General features: G+C 36.1%; 3 protein-coding genes across 8 annotated transcripts in view; all 3 read left to right on the forward strand.

Moving 5' to 3' along the window:
- The window catches only part of LOC136346213 (zinc finger protein 93-like), a 169,969-nt gene that overhangs the window by 18,043 nt on the left and 139,785 nt on the right, over positions 1–12,141 (forward strand). The window lies entirely within an intron of this gene.
- On the forward strand, positions 4,855–6,812 carry LOC136346232 (zinc finger protein 570-like). Its single transcript, XM_066295233.1, has one exon. The coding sequence runs from the start codon at positions 4,911–4,913 to the stop codon at positions 5,820–5,822; it is 912 nt and encodes a 303-aa protein (XP_066151330.1). The 5' UTR covers positions 4,855–4,910; the 3' UTR covers positions 5,823–6,812.
- LOC136346323 (zinc finger protein 93-like) lies at positions 7,092–9,380 on the forward strand. Its single transcript, XM_066295396.1, has 3 exons — positions 7,092–7,654; positions 8,128–8,144; positions 8,540–9,380. Exons 1-3 carry the CDS (start codon positions 7,508–7,510, stop codon positions 9,345–9,347), a joined length of 972 nt encoding a protein of 323 aa, XP_066151493.1. The 5' UTR covers positions 7,092–7,507; the 3' UTR covers positions 9,348–9,380.

Genomic DNA, 12,141 nt, shown 5'->3' on the forward strand with positions numbered 1-12,141 from the left:
TCATTAAAAAATCGTCTGATATAATTTATTTTATAGTTGACCCTGTATATTTCACTTTTAAGTCAAAAAACACGCTAGTGGAACAATATTGAGAATTAATTTGCAAAAAATGTATTCAATAATTTATGTAAACACTTCCATTACGGTCCTAATTAATTGGTGCTTAGTAACGTTGTTTGTTTTCAGCTTTAATGACGATTTTGCTTGGGGTAAAACTTACGAATGTCCTCTCTGCAACTCCCTGTTCAGGTCCCATGTCGATCTCCTAAAACACAAAATAATCTGCGATCCGGCTGCTCTGTACGAGTCTTGCAACGCATGCACCAAGTTCATACGGAAAGAAAAGATGGAAAACCACATTAAAAGACATGGAATCAAAAGAAAAAAGCAACAGCATTCGTGCGATAAGTGCGGAAAATCCTTTAACAGTCGCCAGTACTTGAAGATTCACATAGAGGTTGTGCATGACGCTAAGAATGTTCAGTATCCTTGTGATGTTTGCGGAAAGATTCTTTCTACAAAATACCGGGCTACATATCATAAAAAGACAATTCATCTTAAAGATTTTAATATGTATTGTGAACAGTGTGGGAGGGGATTTCTACACCTTACAGAACTTACTACTCACGTAAGGAAAGTTCACGATAAGGAAGTGACAACTTTTGTCTGCCATTTTGAGCATTGCAAAAAGCGTTTTCGCGCAAACGCATCCTTGCAGTACCATCTTCAAATCGAGCATTCAGATGTTCAAAACCAGCACATGTGTCTCACATGCAATAAAACATTTAATCACATTTCGCTTTACCGAAGGCATTTGACTCGTCACACCGACTCTAAAAGGTTTAAGTGCGATTTGTGCGGGAATAGGTACACTGCCAAACATGCTATGGAGATACATAGAAGGTCGCACACCGGAGAAAGACCTTTTATGTGTGAGATTTGCGGGAGTTCTTTTACTGCTATGAAATTTTTGACTGTGCATAAGGTGGTGCATTCTGAGGAAAGACCTTTTATATGTAAAGTGTGCGGGAAAAGTTTTACGCAAAAGGGAACTTTGAATTTGCATGAGAAGAAGGAACATTTGGGCAAAAGGAATTTTAGTCAGAAAGATGCTGAGGAGGAGCAAGAGGAGGAGGTGCCTTTTTATTAGTTGTTTAAGTCTGTTAAGGTTTAGAGGAGTATTAGGGTCTGAAAAATAATTTATTCTTTAATATTTCGTTTGGCATATGTGTAGAACAAATTATTTTTTGTACTTTTTAGTATTTTGTACGTTTTTTATATCAACTTTTTGGGTATTATAAAGTACGAAATCACACAGCTTTTCAAGAGCTCTAAAGTACTAGATTCCTTGTAGGTAATTTATTAGGTAGGGATTTACAGTGTTGCCCGATATTGAAGCAATTTTACTTGGTTTGAAGTTAAGTTTCTTTGAGTGTTTTGTTTTAACTTGTAGCAATTGTGAGGAAACATTCTTCGAAACTGATTCTCGGGTTTTTTGGCAAGATTTTTTGAGTTTTTTGAGACTCATTTCAATCAAACCGTTTGAAATTTATTATTAAGCCGTTATTAGAGAAGTTAGATTAAGAATTTATTTTTCAAGTAGTGTTTCACAAAAATAGCAAACCACTTGACTTGAAGAATCATTGTTTTCTTTCAAATGGTTGCAATTTTTCCAATTTCTTCCCAGCTAACAAATCTCTTTTAGACTTTGCAAATTAATCTTACAACCCTTCTTGAAGATTAATTGTTTCACGACATACTGGACCATCCGCTATACGTTAGTGAGTTCCGACAAATATCACAACTACCTACGTTCGCATAAGTTTAAGAGTTCTTGTGGAGACACGAACTCTAGTGCAATATGTGTCAAACAAATTTTTTCTCACAAAGCCACCCTTAATGTCCGTCGACAGGTCCACAATGACGAGGACTTCTCGACTCGTTACTCTTGTGATTGGTGTGGAAAAAGGTTTTCTTGTTTTTAAATGAGCTGCAATTCGATATAAAATAAGAGTACATTAAAGAGGTCAAGTTCCACTGTGCTCAATACGATAAAGAGTTTGATTACCGAGCTGTGCTGCACCAACACCTGGAAACTGTTCAAGTGAAGTTGGATGGAGTTCTCAATAAGTGCTCCTATGAGGGTTGCAATAAACTTACGAAAACCGAAAGCTCTTCGTGATACCACATGTATAGTCACGAAGGCAATAATTATGTATTTGCGACGAATGTGGGCACATTTTTACGTATCCGTATATGTATATCTATATCAGAGATTTGCGGAGGCATAGTCAAATCCATAAGAAGTTCACCTGTAATCTCTCGTGACAAAAACTTGGCTTCCAATTCGATTTTGGAGTATCACGTGCGGCTACACAGTGGAGCGAAATCCTGTCTCTCTGTGACCACTCTGGCAAAAGATTTAGGACCAGAGTAATCAGTTCCAGTCATTTAGTGGTGCACACTAAGAATAAACGTGTTTGCCAGTTTTGTGGAAAGGCGTTTACGCAGAGGCGTCCCTTGAGCCATTTGGTGAAGGTTCACTAGATAGAAATGAAATAGGGGAAGATCTAGATAAGTTTGAATAGCGCATTGATAACCGTAGAAAACATGGTTAAAATTTTTTGTCGGTGGTTACTAGTGAGAATGAAATAGAAGAACTTACTTTTTGTGGAAACCCTGTTTGTCAGTATTTTCAATGTAGATCGGTAAGGCATCAAACCTACAAGGTGTCAACTATTTTTGTTGTTGTATGGGTGTTTACAGAATTCGGCAGTCATTCAGGATTTTATGCAGTAATTTACTGCGATTCTCAAATTAAAAATATTTTTAAAATTACTGGAATATTTTGATAAAAATGAAAATCAACGATTATTTCCACATTAAGTACTTCCTGAACTATCTACTGTATAAATTTCGAAACTGTTCTTGATGCAAATTACCTATGTTGACAAGAAGTGTAAATGTTTAATTGATGAAAAAGGTCATGCTTATTGTGTCCTAAAAAGAAGTTAGATTAAGAATTAATTTTTTAAATAGTTTTATTTTGTCAATTTGCCCCCATGGACTAACTCACTATTTTTAACCCACATTTCCGCTTTTTAGACTTTGCAAATCTACCTCACAACTCTCCTTGAAGACCAGTTGTTTTGCAACATATTGTATCATCTGCTACACCTTAGTGGATTCCGACAAGTACCGAAACCACTTGCGATCACATAAGTTAGAAGGTCCTTCTGGAGGCATGAAATTTAAGTGCAATATTTGTCAGGCTAGTTTCTCCCGCAAAGACGCCCTTAAGGTCCATCAGCAGGTTCACATCGATAAGGTCCTCAGAACTCGACATTCATGCGATCAATGTGGAAGGGTCTTCTTGCATTTGAAAGCGCTGAACTTTCACATAAAACGAGTGCATACTAAAGAGTTTAAGTTCCACTGTACCAAGTGCAACAAAGGGTTTGTGTATCAAGGGGCGCTGAATCAGCACTTGAAAGTGGTTCATCTGAAGTCGGATGCAATTCTCTATAAGTGCTCTTATGAGGGTTGCAATAAAGTAATGAAATGTCAAAGCTCTTTGAGGTATCATATGTATATTCACGAGGGTAACAATTATATTTGCGACCAATGTGGGCAGATGTTTACGCACCCTCATCTGTACCAAAGGCACTTGCGAAAGCACAGTCAAACTCCTAAGATGTATACGTGTAAAGTTTGTGATAAAAGCGTGACTTCCACTTCGAGCTTAGAGGATCACATGAGGGTGCATAGTGGGGAGAAGCCTTATATCTGCGAGCACTGCGGCAAGGGGTTTAGGACCAGGGTGATTTTGTCCAGTCATTTAGTGGTGCACACCAAGGAGAAGAAGCATGTTTGTCAGTTTTGTGAAAAAGCATTTACGCAGCGAAGTCCTTTGAAGAATCATTTGGTGAAAGTTCATCAGAAGGAAGTGAAGGAGGGGAAGACATAGATAACATTATTGTAAATTGTTTTTGATATTACGTTAAAAATGTCTTTTTATTAAATTATTTTGTTTGTGTGAGGGTCTAAAATAAATTAGAAGAGTTTTATTTTTTATCGAAACACTCTTTCCCAGTGTTTTTTTCTTTTCATGTAAGGCTTCATATTTACGTTTTAAACAACAATATAGCAGGCTTGAAAGTCTCATTTCTTACTATATCTATTAATGTTCAGTACTGTATATTCCTCCGTTGGTGATGTACATTGATCCTTAAATTTTCTGCTTTTATTTTGATGTTTTAATATATTTCACTTTCTTCTTATTCTCGATAAAACTTGTAAAATTAATGTTGAAATAAATTGAAAGCTACAAAACTTAATTAAATATAAAATTTTTACTAAAACTGCGACACGAATGACAAAATGATTGTAACTCAATGTGTGAGTGTTGAAATTTATGTGGTAGATACTTCTTGTCATTACTAATGTATTTTACAGAATCTTCAGCTACGAAACGTAGGTTATCACGAAGCCACATTCATCATGAAACTTACGTTTAAATAATTTTAGAGAGGAGAAGGCAGGACTTATTTTCATCATAAGCAAAAATCTTCCTGAGGACACCTACGCCAAAAACCACATTTGCAGCTACTGTGGAAAAACCTTCGACAGACCACGAGGCCTCAGAGCTCATGTTGCACGAATCCACACTAAGCAATATGACTTCCACTGTCCAAAGTGTGACGTAGGATACGTCACGAAATATTTGTTAAAGAGGCATATGGATAGTGTACACGGAAACGTTTACTTTTATTGCGAATTGTGTGAAAAGAAGTTCAAACATCCGCTTTTTTTGAAGACGCACATGAAGCTTCACAACACTGAAGGGTAATTCAACCGTTTATTTTTATGGGTAACTGAAGAAGTAAAAAAAAAACACTTTCAGGCAGCAAATGTATAACTGCTCAAACTGCGGCAAGGGATTAAGATACAAGAAATCTCTAATAAGTCATGAAATGCGATGTAAAGGATTGACCTTTAAGGTGAAATGTGAAGTTTGTTATAAAATGGTGGATAACTCTAATATGAAATATCACTTATGGGTTCACCGCACAGCGGCCATACATGAATGTTATATTTGCCATAAAAAGTTTCGAGATAAGGGGTATTTAGTCAAGCACATAAAATATCATAAAGGGGAGTTGAAATATCCTTGTGACGTTTGCGGGAAGTTTTACAGCAGCAAGATGGCTGCTGATGATCATAAAGTAAGCGCTCACACTAAGAAGTATGAAGCATTTTGTGATGTTTGCGGTAAAGGATTTCCTTCTTTAAACAGAGTGAAACATCACTTATCGGTGTCTCATCGACCTGAAGATGCACCCATTAAATTGTTCCCTTGCCCATTTGAGGGTTGCAATAAAACTTTCAGAGGTCACGCCTCTCTAAATTTCCATCTGCCAACCCACAATACCGAAAAACCTCTTCACCAATGTCCATATTGCCCTAAAACGTTTGGACATCCCCTATCTTATAAGCGACACATAAAAGGGAAACACACGGAAGAAGGGAGACTAGGCCACACGTGTCATATATGCAAGAAGGTACTTACTTCCCAGAACGGGTTGAGAGATCACCTTCGTTCGCATACGGGGGAGAAACCGTATTCCTGTGAGGTTTGCGAGAAACCTTTCAAAACAAAAGGCTTATTGAGGATTCATTCGGTTATCCACAGTAAAGTGAAGCCTTACATTTGCAAAGTATGTAAAAAGGGATTTACGCAGTATGGAAGTTTGAAAGGTCATTTTTTGAAAATGCACCCTGAGGAAGAATGGAAAGGAACGGCAAAGGAGAAGTCTAGTTAGTTGAGTATATTAATTGAAAAATAGAAAACTGGGAAAGTTGAATAATTGATTTTAGAGATTCTTTAAGTCAAGTAGGTTGTATTGAAAATGGAATTATTTAAAAAATAAATGCTTGACTTGATTTCAATAAGGTAAAGTTTGGTAATTCAGATTTGGTAACAAAATTTCCACATTTTTGAGTTGTTTGATTTAAAATTTTTCATAAAATTTTTTTATTGCGTTTCATTCAAGTCAAAGCAATTCAGGTTCGTTCAGATTTCTTCGGTTAGTTTGCCAGGTTACGCTATTTCAGTTGCTGGGATTGGTACTGAATGGTGCGGCTATCATGTTGGTGCATTTAAATGGGAGTTAATGTCCGAATTTGAAACATTTGTGCAGCTGTTGATTCTGTTGAATCCGTCCAATGTCTACTTAATCTAAAATGTTGAATTTTATTGGTGAGAAATCCGAGGCGTAGTGATAAAGAACATTTCAATTCCGTAAATGAAAATATTAATTTTTGTACTTTTGGTTTACTTGCATTTTATTTATTAGAGATGTGTTTTTAATTGGCTTTAGGATTAGGATTCGTTAATAAAAATTCTTGTAAAGTGCTTTAAAAATTAATATTTTTTCTTTTTAATGAGGATTTTCATTAACAAATTCTGTTTTTAACTGATCTAAAACTGACGGAAAGAAAATCATAATTTCTTTCATAACATGGAATCAAAGCAATTTCACAATAAATTGGTTATTTTAAGAAGAGTGAAATTTATTAGAATTATTCGATTGCTCAAATATACCATGAAACTACTTTGCTTCATTGGTGTGCTATATGTGAAGTTTGATTTGTGTCAAGTCCAGAAGCTTTAAAAAGTGAAGACGTGATTTCATACACTCTGTTTAAATTCCTTGAGGAGTTTACTTATTGAATTCTAAGTATGATTTGTGATGTTTTGTTGTTACGTTTTGCAAATAATTTGGAATAAAATGTCGTTTTCTTTGTGTCAATGTTTTGTTTTTTATTGTTGATGCTAATGATTCCTTGGAGTAATTGGTGAACATCTAAGCTTTTATGGACTCTCACGTCGGCTCAAAAGCTTTTACGTAGAATACCCCTCGAACCTCATACAAAAAAGCTAATCTATTCAAAAATGCTATAAATGGTGTCTACAAAAAATTATAATACATAATTATTTAATTTTAGGTTTTATCCAGTTTCAATGCTCCAAATACCAATTCACCTTTTTCATCAAAAAGGTACGGGTACTGCACCAGCTATCCCGTCTTAACAAGAAATGCGAAACATGTGGTCATCAAGTGGATCAGAACAGACTTTATAGACACATGCGCCCTCATAAAAAAATCCAAATTCAACTGCACTGCTTGCGGGAAAGTCTTCAAAGAAAACTTCCAGCTGAAGAGGCACATTCTTATAGTGCATGAAAGACGTGATAGAAGCCCTTATTATGTTTGCGGCAAGAGTTTTAATTCTAGACGCAATTCTGAAGCCCACGTTAAGAAATATCACATTAAAGAGTTTAAGGTTTGCTGTGAAGAGTGCGGATTGGGATTTGTAGGCGCTAGTTACCTTAATACTCATAAAAAAGTGGAATACAACAAAGAAAACATGCCTGTGAAGCTTTTCTACTGCTCCACTGAATGCCGCAATAAGACACCATTTCGAGAGCTTTCTAAATAATCACATGTGCCTTTATGATACAATCAAGCCGTCACAGTCCTGTTCGCACTGCTCGAAGGCTTTTGAAAGTTCTAGACCTCTAAAACGCCATTTGAAAGTGCACCATAGTACTCTCTTTGTCACTATATCTGCAAGTTATGTGGGAAAAAGGTGAAGACTTCTTCGGTGCTGAAAATGCATCTGCACAGTCATACAGGGCAGAAGCCCCACGCATGTCACTACTGTGATAAATTCTTTGTCAACCAATCGTATTTGAAAGGCTATTTGTTGATCTATACCACACAAAAGGCTTACGAATGCACGATTTGTACCAAACAGTTCACACAACGTGGTAATGTCATAACACATTTCAGGAAGAATCATCCCGGAGTGTCCTTTGATCAGATTGTAAAGATTAAATCGGAGGTTTTATGAATTAAATATATTATGATTCTCTGAAATATTCTATTTGAAAAGGATTAAATTAAAAAGGTGAAGTTTCATTGTATGTTTTCGCGAAGGAAAATTTTCCACAGAATGAAGAATTGAAAACCCTGTAAAAGCAAACTTAATAAGTTATAACTGAACTTATTATAAATAGAAGATTTTTCTCTGCGATAATTAATTTAAGTTCAAAAGTTTTAGCAATTACGCAGAAGCAAGTACAATGAATATGTAGTGAGCATTAAAATTTTTATGAGCAATTTGCTTTGTGGTGTATCAGGCGCACGTGATTTTACAGTTGTTTTGTCTAAAAGTCGGCACCTTCCATTGATCTATTCCACATGTCGATTTTGATTTACATTTCAAAATCAACTATATTTGTTGTTAAATTTGTTCACTTACCTTTTGTATTATGTGACTATGCTCAATATCCTTCCTTTTTGTCTGTAGTAATTAATTGCAAAGCAAAACGAAACTGCAAAGCAGACTTACTTCCGAATTTTCATTTTATAATTTAAATACTTGTTCATTGCACTTACTTCCGTGCAAATACTAAAAATTTCCAACTTAAATAAAAAAAAATTTCTGTGAAAAATTGATTGTCCTGTTTTAGATCCTCAAAGAAATTCAAATGCCTTCATTGCGGCAAATCCTTCATCACCAAAGTTGTCCTCGATGAACACGCTGTTGTTAGGCATACCCACCAATACCGGTACTTTTGCGACTTCTGCAACAAAGGGTTCTTTATGGCATGCCGGAAACGATACCATGAAAAACTGGTTCATCATAAAGTCCTCAATCCCATACAACAATTTTTGTGCAACCAATGTGGCAAAACTTTAGCCAATAAGTACTCATTGCGTCAACATAGATTCTTGATGCATGAAAGAACCATTAAGTACTACTGTGATAAGTGCGGAAAGGGATTTCCCATGATGAATTACTTGGTGCAACACGAAAGGGTTAATCATGGAAAATCGGAGCCCTTCCAATGCTATGTAGAAGGTTGCGGCAAGAAATTCAAAATTAAGGACTCGTTGAAGAAACATCAGTTGATTCATGAGAAAAATAGGGAGTTTTGTTGCGAATATTGCTCGAAGAAGTACATTCATGTATGCTCGTTTAAAAGACACTTAAGAGAACACTCAAGGGGCAAGAAGGTTTTTCAGTGTGAGGTTTGTAAGAAAGTGGTGACCAGCAATACAAGCCTGCAAGATCACATGAGGACTCATACTGGGGAGAAACCCTTTCAATGTTCTGGGTGTCCTAAAACTTTTGTCACGAGAAAACAGCTTAAAACTCATAGCGTGGTGCACACCAAAGAGAAGAGATTTATTTGCACCTTGTGTGGTAAACGGTATACACAAAGGGGGACTTTGCGAGCTCATTTGATAAAGTATCATCCTGAAAATATCCCTTGAGGGTAAAACCAATAAATTATTTGCACAAGTTTTTTTTCTGTTTTTTTTTTTTTTTTTTTTAATTAGAACCCTTAACTGTTTGTGAGGACTTCCTCAATTTCTTTGGAGGATCGTAAAGTACTTTTCTCACCAATGCTCTCAATGCACCAAAAGATACACCACTAAAATTTATTTGCGCTAATATGAAGGTTCTCATAGAGTAAAGAAATATTTTTGCGACCTCTGCTCTGGAAAGTACGTTTTCCTTACATGCTGAAGCGGCATAAAGAGCTATCACACCCTTTGAAAAATAGGGTGAATTGCGAGATTTGTGAAAAAGGCTTATCTCTGGTAATCGACATAAAACATCTTAATAAGAAGGATTTTCAACCCATCTGTCAGGAGTGTGGCAAGTTCTTACATGTAAAACGACGCTTGAAAGACTACAAACGCGTTGTCCATCTTGGACAGCTTTAGCCATGCGAAATATGCTCCCAATTATTTCGAATTTTGCGGGAGGTGATAAGACATTTCTCCAGGTACAATAACCCTCAAATTATTATGAAGTGTACAGGGTATGGTAAAAATTTTAGCATAACAATTATCTAAAAAGATATATCTGCACAATCCACGAAATTCCAAAATCTTCCGTTTGATATAGATGTGGGAAATCCCTTATCTCTTCAACATTTTTGAATGCTCACTCGAGGACTCATGTAGGGAAGAAGCCTTTTGAGTTTTTTGGTTGCGTTAAACCTTTCTCCTGAAAAAACGTGCTAAACAAGAAGGATAAAATATGTATTGGTCCTTTGTGTGATAGGCGCTATACCCTGGTTGGGACTTTCAGAGGACATTTGATAAAAAATGTTTTCGAGTTTTGCTCTAGAAAGTCTCTTTTTCTTTACATATTGAGGTTCCCAAAGAAATAAGCCATACTGAGAAAAATATGTAAATACAATATTTGCAGTAAATACTTCTCTTCTAAATTCGGTTTTATTGATTATACGTATAATGTGGCAGATTCTTAACAGGAAAGTGGTTTATTATTCATGGTCAATGTGCCATAGACGGCATGGGAAATACTGAAACTACTTAGAAACTTATAAAAGAATCATCGACACCTCTTTGTGGCTTAGGGTAGGGCACTAGCTAGGGTTGAAAGAAAATAATTTTTTTTTTTTTTAATAATAGTAGAACAGGTAGTACTAAATCTTTCGCCGATGAAAAAGACAGCGCGTTATATATCAAGTTTCTATTAGACGAGACTATCTTATATTTCATCTGTGAAAGAAATATAATGGTTCGTCTAACAGAAACAAGCACTCTTTAATTCTCATCGCTTACTTCCATTTATGGAGGAAATCCTAAATTCCTGCCTTTTGAGAGCTTCTTCCTTTCAGTCTATCCAAAACCATCAGATCTTCTTCCTTTTCGCTTACTAGGGACAGGATTTACAGATTTTTGAAGTGTGAAAGGAAGTTAATTACTCGTAGTAAAAATTCATTGTATAAGCACATTGATGGGAATTGTGGAGGAGAAGCAACAATAAAAATAACGTTTATGTCTTACTGATATTAAGCGTTTTTTCAATATGGTATTATTGCAGGTTGCATTGCCCTAGCTGCCTCAAAATATTCCTAAACATCCCCAAACTGAAGAAGCACCTCCGACAAGTGCATTCTGGAACGAGACCTCAATGTTATTTGTGTCGTAAGCAGTTTTCCTCAAAGTTTGTGCTCCAAAGGCACCACTCTCAGATACATTCCTCTTCAAGGGCATTTGTTTGTGAGTTTTGTCCAAAATCCTTCGAGAAATTGGACCAGAAAACCAAACATGAAATGTCTAGACACTTGAAAATTCGGCATATGCATAGTTGTGATTTTTGTCAACAGAAATTTTATTGCAAAAGCATCTTGGAGAGTCACGTGAAAGTGAAGCACCAGGGGGTGACTTTTAAATGTCCCGTATGTCATAAGCTCTTCCTCAATGAGGCTACAATGCTTAGACATGAAGAATCACACAACCCTCATTACCATAAGCCGGAATATCCTTGTGAGTTATGTAACAGCGTTCTAGGGACTTTGAGCTCTTATAAAAAACACAGAAAGTCTCACGAAATGCCTAAACCCTCAGTTGTTTGTAATGTGTGTGGTAAAACCATCATGAGAGACAATTTTGCTATTCATCTGAGAAGACATACAGGAGAGAAGCCGTTTAGATGCAATTTATGTCCTGCAGCCTTCATTAGGAGCAGCTTGTTGGCAGAGCACATGCGGAAGCACTCAAAGGAAAAACCCTATCAGTGCTCTTCTTGCGAAAAACGCTTTATAGTGAAAACAGCTTTAAACAATCATCAGCTTCTTCATAAAGGGGAAAGGGCTTGGAAATGTGAGGTTTGTTTGAGAGGATTTTATCATAATGCGCAGTTAAGAGCTCATCGATGTATGGGTAGGAGTAGTTGAACAATAAAGCTTTGGAAAAGTCCTGTATGTTGATTTTATCTTTATGTTAGTTTATTCAGCTTTTGGTACAGTAGTTTCTGATAAAAATTACGTTTTAGGCCGACACAAGACATTTTAGATGCTAGAAATGCAGTTATTGACGAGTTATTCACGCATATGGGAAACAAGGATTTAGTTGGCAAGTTGATAAGACATAACTTTAATACAACTGAGTTTGATTAATTACTTGATGGTCTTAATCAGGGTGAAAAAGATGCGAAAGATATGGAAAAAGAAGAATGTTCCCCTTTGGAATTGTTACCGAGTCTTGATCTTCACAACACCATGGAGAATGTTGGTCAATTGGATCATAT

This window comes from Euwallacea fornicatus, chromosome 22 (genome assembly GCF_040115645.1).
Source record: "Euwallacea fornicatus isolate EFF26 chromosome 22, ASM4011564v1, whole genome shotgun sequence".
Taxonomy (NCBI): domain Eukaryota; kingdom Metazoa; phylum Arthropoda; class Insecta; order Coleoptera; family Curculionidae; genus Euwallacea; species Euwallacea fornicatus.